Source organism: Macrotis lagotis, chromosome 1, assembly GCF_037893015.1.
Source record: "Macrotis lagotis isolate mMagLag1 chromosome 1, bilby.v1.9.chrom.fasta, whole genome shotgun sequence".
Lineage (NCBI taxonomy): Eukaryota > Metazoa > Chordata > Mammalia > Peramelemorphia > Peramelidae > Macrotis > Macrotis lagotis.
In genome coordinates this window covers 910,681,974-910,690,340 of record NC_133658.1, presented here as the reverse complement: position 1 = coordinate 910,690,340, position 8,367 = coordinate 910,681,974, and the positions used below count along the sequence as shown (strand labels likewise).

Sequence of the window (8,367 nt, the reverse complement as noted above, 5' to 3'; positions counted from 1 at the left end):
AACTCAGCTTTGGTCAACAGTTAGGACTGATGATAATGATGTTGGTCCACTTTTTCCATGTTTGTCCATTTTGTTTGTTTTTGGAAGGCAATGGAGTTAGGTGACTTGCCCAAGGTCATACAGCTATTAAGTATCAAGTATCTGACTTGAACTTAAATTTGAACTCAGATCCTCTTGACTTCAGGACTGGTTCTACCTCCACTCTACTAAGACTTTCAGGACTGGTTCTACCTACAGTCTACTAAGACCTTTCAAGAGCTATCTATGGTAAAAAGCTCCTTCCTGAGACAACTAAGTGGTTCAGTGAATAGAGCCCTGGGCCTTACTAGCCAATCTGGTAGGTCAGAGATGGCACCTCAAAGATGTTTTAATTTGCATTTTTCTAATTGATAGTGACTTAGAACAGTTTTTCACTATCATTTTTCACTATATGACTATAGATAGCTTTAATTTCTTGCTTTGAAAATTATCTACTTATATCCTTTGACCATATAATAATTGGGGAATAACTTGTATCCTTTTCAATTTGACTTGATTTTCTACATATTTTAGAAATGTGTATCATATTATCAGAAGTACTGGCTGTAAAATTTGTTACCCAGCTTTCTGCATTCATTCTAATCCTGGTTGTGTTGGTTTTGTTTGTGCAAAATCTTTTCAATTTAATGTTATCAATATTTCAATATGGAGTCCAACATCAGATATGGAGCCAAAAGGAAATGGAGAAATAAGATAAGGCAATATGAAAGAAGATGTCCTTAGTGCATTAGGGACAAGTCTGGAATTGACAAAAAGAAAGTTATATATTGGTATCATATTATAAATTGGGTAAGAAGAAAGGTAAGTTACAAAACCAGAAGATCATATGATATATATTATATCTAATATTAAATAAATGCATGGAATAATTAATATCTAGCATAAAGGTGGAAAAAGAGAGAAAATATGAGCTTTCTCTCTGATTAGGTTTGGATCCTTCTGATGGCTAAGCCTCAATTGTCTTGTCCGTCGAGCATATAAATCATAAGAAGGCAGATCTATTCAAGTACTGTAATTAACATAAGGGCTCATCAGCTGACCCTCACTTTTGCTAAATACCAACCATCCCCCTGACTTTTTCCATCACACCTTTCCTGAATAGTGTTATGGCTAATCTTGTGTGTAAGTCATGTGTTGCAGTCAAATGTAAACCACATTATATTTCTTCATTCACCTTTAAGTCACCTGAAACTTGACTCCTTTGTGCATCATTGTATTCCATATCTCAAGTGGCATTTTTGCTTCATTGGGATAATACTGGTGTTTTTAAAAGTTGGTTCTAAGCAGACAGGGATTGTTGATAGTGGTCTAGAAACTCTCATGATCAATATTTCCTTCCACTGAAGTTTGTATCCAATTAATTTTCTACCTCCATTACCAATGTCCTAGCTATACCTATTAAGAAACTAACTCAGTGAACTACCTGTAGAACTATATGTCATATTTTTGGAAATACATATTTTTATTTTGGTTTTCCTTTGTGGATGGCTAGATATTGATCTTTTAAATGGTTATGTATCTCATTTGGCAGGTACTGTAGAATTCTAGGGTTAAAGATAATCAACATAATGTCACCTATGGCAGTTATGTTAGCATAATGTTAATGCCAGGAAGTGATATACCTATTAAGAGAGGCAAAAATCAGTCCCTGCTCCCAAGGAACTCATCGACTAATGGGAGAGGCAATATTGAAACAACTATAAATAAAACCAATCAATATAATACAATTTGCATATAATCTTAGAGAGAACAGTTAAAAAATCTTTAGCTGATACCATAGGGAGAACATTCTCAGCATTGAATATAGTCAATGGAAATTGAGAGAGAAGGGTGTGTCTGTTAATGGAGAAGCAAAGAAGTCAATGTCACTGTCTCACAGATTATGTGAAAAAGAGAAAAATATAAAACAATCAAAAATATTGGGAGGGACCATTTAATGGAAAGCTTTAAAAGATCAAGATGGCTTTATATTGAATCCTATAGGCAACAGAGTCACTGGAGTCAATTGAATATGGTCGGAATTTAGGAAGATCAATTTGATAGCTGAATGGAGTGAGTAGAATAGTGCCTGGCACTAATATAGGCATTTTTATAAATTTTTATTGAATTGGAATGAACAGGAATAGTGAGAAACTTGAGGGATGAAAAGTAAAGACTTTCAATGGGATGATAGTAGTATGAGAGGAGAGAAGTGATTACAAGAATACAAGAAGTGAATACAGGTCTCATCAGATACTGGTGAGAGAGAAGGAGGAGTCAAAGATGGTGCCTAGGTTGCAAGCCTAGATGACTGGGAGAATGTCGTTTCCCTCTACAATAATAGTGAGACTAGGAAGATGTGTGGGTTTTGGGGAAAAGATAATGAGTTCTGTTTTGAACATTTTCAGTTTGATATGTCTATGGAATGTGGAGTACCATCAGTCCAATAAACAGTTATAATAGAATGGAAGGTCAAAAAAAAATTAGGGTTAGATAAATTGACCTGAGAATTATCATTTTGAGAGACTCATCAATCCATTGGAGTTGATGAGAGTCTTGGGAAAGACCCATGATCAGTAAGTACAATCTTGATTAAAAGTCATTAAGATAGACTAAGAAGGAATAGTTAAACAGATAAGAAGAAAACCATGAAAGGGAAGTATCATGCAAGCCTAAAGGAAAGAAAAGATCGAGGATAAGAAGGTGATCAACAGAGAGGTCAAGAAAGATGATCCATAAATAGTCCTCAGTTAATGATAGTTCTGGTGCTATGGATGGACAACATTGTCACCTTGTTATCCTTTCCTTTAAATGTTTCAGCTATTTGTTCTTTTCCTTTGATTCATGTAACTAGTCTGTGATTATTCTTACTAATAATCTCATTTTTTTCATTTATTGTTCTTTCTCAATTACATGTAAATAAAAAATTTTAACAATCCCTTTTTTTAATTTTTGAGAAGACAATTATTCAAAACATTTCCATGTTATCTATTTCACAAAAGAAAACACAAAAGAATCCTAAAGAAAGTTTTCTCTAAGTATGTTTCAATCTAAATTCAAACTTCATCAGTTCTTTCCCTGGAGATAGAAAGCATTTTTCATCATCAATCATTGGAAATTTCCTTGGATCATTGCTAAGAATAGCTAAATAATTGACACTTAAAAATTCATATTTTTAAGCTACAGAAACTCATAGAGATTGTCAACTATAGCAAGAAGTGGTGATCTTCACAGACTGGAATACATAGCTATATTTAGGAAATAATGTGTTCCTTATGCTTTGAAGTCTTATCATTTCTTATAGGTCCATGAGCTAGAGAGCAAGAGTTCTTATCTCATTTGGAAGATGAGAAGAAACATTTTGGTTAGGATCATAAAATCATATTAATGATGACCCTCAAGGTACAACATTGGCCATTCCACAAGGAGAGTAGAAGAATGTGCCCCTAGGGATCTGTTTTCCTCTTCCTTCCAAGACTGAGCTTCATCAAGGTCCATGAATGTAAAGTTTTCTTAGGGCTGCCTTCATATCTCTGTTCCTCATACTATAGATAATGGGGTTCAGGGTAGGTGTGAGGATAGAATAAAATATGGCAGCTAGACGCCCTTGAAGTGGAGAGTAGCCATTAGCAGGCCTCATATAGGCTGAACTACCAGTGCCATAAAAGAGGATTACTGTGATGAGATGGGAGGAACAGGTGGAGAAAGCCTTCTGTCGACCTTCTGCTGACTTGATATGGGCCACTGTGGCCAGGATCCGGATATAAGAGAGAACAGTAAGTGCAAAACAACTCATGATGACACAGCCACTAACAACAAATCCGGCTGCCTCATGTTGGTGAGGGTCAGAGCATGACAATCGCAAGAGCGGTGGGATATCACAGAAGAAATGTTCCACTGTTGGGCAGCAGAAAGATAGGGTAAAGGTGTTGGCTGTGTGGAAAGAGGAGAAGAGGAGCCCACTCATCCAGGCCACACCCACTAGGGCAAAGCAGAATTGTTGGGTCATGGTGGCCCCGTAGGTCAGAGGCCGGTAGATGGCCAGACAGCGGTCATAGGCCATGGAGGTGATGAGAAAACACTCAGTAGCCCCACAGAAGACAAAAACAAAAAGTTGAATGGCACATCCTGGGAGAGAGATCACTTCTGAGTCAGCCAGGACGGCAAAGAGTGCCCGGGGCAATGTTGTGGAGGTAGAACACATGTCAATGAATGATAGATGTTTAAGGAAAAAGTACATGGGTGTGTGCAGATGAGAATCCAGATTCACTGCTGTGATGATGGAGATATTTCCAAGCACAGAGAATATGTAGATGAAAAGGAAGATGGCAGCACTAAAGGTCTGCAGTTCAGGGATGACTGAGAAGCCTTGGAGAATGAATTCAGAAACCCTGGTGCAATTGAACATTTTCTGACCTATGAAAAGTCTATCAGCCATAGGGGATGCACTGGAACAGGTACATTAGCAGAATTCTGGGAAGGAAATGAGGGGCCAGGAATAACATCACAAAATCTTAAGAACTGGAAGAAATGTTTGTTTACTTACTTCCTTTTAAGCAAAGTCCTTCCTACAATGTAGACTATCAAGAGTTTGTGAAGAGCTCACTTATTCCATAACACCTACCCTCCTACAAATGGTAGATTCCCCCAGTAAGTAGTCATCTATTTTATTTTTTAGAATTCTACTATATTTCATAATTCTTTCCTTTATCTATCCAAAAACTTTCTCCTATAAATGTGCATACAATTATGTCCCTGGAAACAAAATGAAGCTTCATGACACAGAAGAAAGAACAATAGATTTGGAATTGGAAGCTCTTAATTTCAACTTTATCTTGGCCATCCTTCCTAGTTCTATATGTTATCATCTTTCTTCTACATAACAATCTTTGAATTCTTAAAGGCAATTATTTCTTCCACAATGAGATCTCTTTTATAAGCTAAAAAAGAACCATGGTTCCCTTAACAATTTTTCAATAAGGAAATTTCAAGATCTCTCCCTTACATTGTCACACTATTCTGAATGCATTCTAGCTTAATAATAAACTTCTAGAATTCTTTGCTCAGAATAGAAGATGATATATTGCAGATGTGGTCTGAACATGATATTCAAACTAAAGGAAAAGGAAAAGTGTATTTATCTGGAAGGTAGAGAGGGTAATTACTAACTAAAGTTCATTTATACCATCACCTTCATGGGTCACCTCCAGCAGAATCCTGTTACCTGTGTCTATGATACCTTCCTTTCCCTTTCTTATCTATTGAGTTTGTTGTTTGTCATTCATTCTTAAGGAGGACCATGACATCAGGAAGGTGATGCCATAACATGCAAGTGAGGGAGTGACCAGTCTCACTTTTCTCTTCTGGAGCCATCTGGGTCCAGTAGCCTAATATGGAGTGGAACAAACAAAGATGGCCCTCCTGATGGATTTATAATCATCCTTTGAAGTCCTACCCCAACATCACAATATCTAGGATTCCTGGGTGATAATGTTTTCCTTTCATTTAGTACATTGTTTTCCATCTCTGATGAAATCATCTTTCTCTCCCATATTTGCTTTGGATTCTAGACTTCACTCCATTCTTCAGCTGCTTTCTTAGCCTGGAAGTTCCCTCATTCTCTATGTTCTTGTCATCCTGAAGCATCTCTCCAACCCTGTACCTCTTTTGTGCATTGATGAGTTTTTCCTTCAATAACCATTTCACGGAAGGACTGACCCAGACCAATCATTACCCTTCTGATCTTCTGACTCTCCAGACATTCATACTATACTCTGTATTGGTACCTTCTCCCCAGTTCCCACATGTCAGCTACCTCTTATGTGCTGTTTTTTTATACTGATTAGAATGTATGTTCTTTAGGGGCAGCTAGGTAATGTGCAGTGAATGGAGCACCAGTCCCGGAGGCAGAAGATCCTGAGTTCAAATCTGACCTCAGACACTTAGCTGTGTGATCTTGGGCAAGTTACTTAACCCCATTGCCTTGCAAAAACCAAAAAAAAGTATGATCTTAGATGGCAACCAATGACACTTTCTTATATTAGTTCCCTAGCATTTAGTTTATTTCTTAAAACAAAGTAAATGTTTAATAAACATTTATTGACTTGTCTAGTAGCAGCAGGAGTATGGTTCATAATTATACTACAAGTTAAGTTTTACAAATCACCTTATACCTTCCATCACTTCATTATCAAATACATACATAAATGTAATTATGTCTTATCCCTTCTATTCCATTTACTCCTTCCCTGCTTCCTACAAATATGTACAGGTAGTATTGGCAATCATGATGATAGTAATAGTAGTAGTAGTAGTAGTAGTAGTAGTAGTAGTAGTAGTAGTAGTAATAGTAATAGCAGTAGTAGTAGTAGTAGTGATGGTGGTGGTGGTAACAGTAGCAATGATTATGATAACTAATATTTAGAAAGTATTTTGTGGCTTAAAAATTGTTACACACATGATTTTCATTGATGCAACTACTCTATGATTTATATTACTATCATCCCCATTTTACAGATAAGGAACATGAAAGTGTGACAGGTTAAAGACTATCGGTTACACAGTCAATGCATGATTGGAACTCAGCCCTTTTCAAGCAAAGTGAAGTGCTACAGTAACAAAATCACCTAGATCATCTATTTTCATTCTATTAAAACAAAACAAACAAAAAAATTGTCACTTGGCATTGCCTCCTATTCAAGCTACTTTCCTAAATCTCTTTCTCTCTTTATTGTCTTGGCTACCATTCTACCTGTGTCTAGAATGTTTATTTGTCCTAAATTTTCTCTTGAATTCTAGACCTAAACCAACACACTCGTAAGTGCTATTATCAGTTCAAGTAAAATTTTTCCAAAACAGAATCCATTATTTTTCTCCCATTACCCATCCTTCATTCAAACCTCACAATTTCTATAGCATAATCATTCCTTACTATGCATCAGGCACTGAGGAAACTGGACAAATAGATATTATTTGATTTCTCCAGGGTCATAGTAGTGCATGATTTAAACTCAGATCTTCCTGACTCTAAATCCAGTGCTCCATCTCTTGCTCCATCCCCTAGCTATCCTATAGATGCAGTGGGTCATCTACTGGGTCAGCCACTCATTTAGACTGCCCAGATCTTCTCATTTCTTCATTTCATATTTGGTAGTTTTCTCTGCTGCAAAGATTCACCCTTTATGAAGTTTCTTTCTTCTTCATATGACCATTGGGTCCACATTTATACTCTGATGTATATATCTGCTAATGGTTGGTTGCATTGTCTCTTAAGGGTTCTGCAATACTGATAATATGATCAGTGACTGCGTGTGTGTGTGTGTGTGTGTGTGTGTGTGTGTGTGTGTGTGTGTGTTGCCGGGGAAGTCAGAGATTGAGGAGAAAATCCTTTAAAAAGAACTTTTGATAGGGAACTGAAACTCAACTTGCTGAATCATCTCTAGCCAGGCAAAGACTCCAGATGCTTATTTTCCAAGTCACTGGCCTGTTCCTCCTTCTATTCAAATAGACATCCATGTCATAAAAAGATCACAGGATGTAGATACTTTTTATTTCCACATTCAGATCTCCTTGTGTGTAACAATTTTTTTTTTTTTTTTTTACTGCCTGGCTAGAGGTAGGACTGGTTGGGTAATCATTTCCTACTCTTTTATACCCCATGGACTTTCCTGGATCCACTGGTTATAAATGTACTTTCTTCTCAAATTATATTATATCCAGCAATGACCACACATTTAATATTGTATCCTGAGCATACAAAAAAAGGAAAAACAACCTGCTTTTAAGGTACTCGCATTTTAATATCTCTGTATATGTTGGGTCCCTTTTTTGAGGGCACAGATTTTATTTTTAATTCCTATTCCAAAGTGCACAGATCAGTATCCAGAAAATATTTGTTATGTCTGTGTGGATACTCAAAGTTGCATTTTTGAGGGTTTTTTTAAATATTTAGTAGCAATTATGGCTGTGAAAGTTGGGCTGAGGGGCAGCTAGGTGGTATAGTGGGTAGAGGTCCTGGAGTCAGGAGTGCTTGAGTTCAAATCTGACCTCGGACACTTAATAATTACCTAGCCGTGTGGCCTTGGGCAAGCCACTTTACCCCATTGCCTTGCAAAAACTAAACAAACGAAAAATAAAAAAACAAAAACAAAAACAAAAGTTGGACTGTCGGGAAAACTGAGTGCTACAGAACCAGGGCTTTTAAATTTGTGTCCTGGAGGAGACTTTTGAGAGTCTCTTGGGCAGGAAGGAGACCAAATCAGTCTATATAATTTTTTAAAAGATTAATTCAGTTTATAAATTGGAATGATAAATACTGAAGTTGAAGTTTAAGTACTTTGACCACTTAAT

General features: G+C 36.7%; 1 protein-coding gene across 1 annotated transcript; it reads right to left on the bottom strand.

Annotated features, from left to right (window-relative positions):
• Positions 1-3,505: 3,505 nt before the first annotated feature.
• On the bottom strand, positions 3,506-4,426 carry LOC141508836 (olfactory receptor 9G4-like). Its single transcript, XM_074217808.1, has one exon. The coding sequence runs from the start codon at positions 4,424-4,426 to the stop codon at positions 3,506-3,508; it is 921 nt and encodes a 306-aa protein (XP_074073909.1).
• Positions 4,427-8,367: the final 3,941 nt, after the last annotated feature.

Coding starts and splice junctions, on each gene's coding strand:
- LOC141508836 (XM_074217808.1), bottom strand. CDS start 4,426: ATGTTCAATTGCACCAGGGTTTCTGAATTCATTCTCCAAGGCTTCTCA.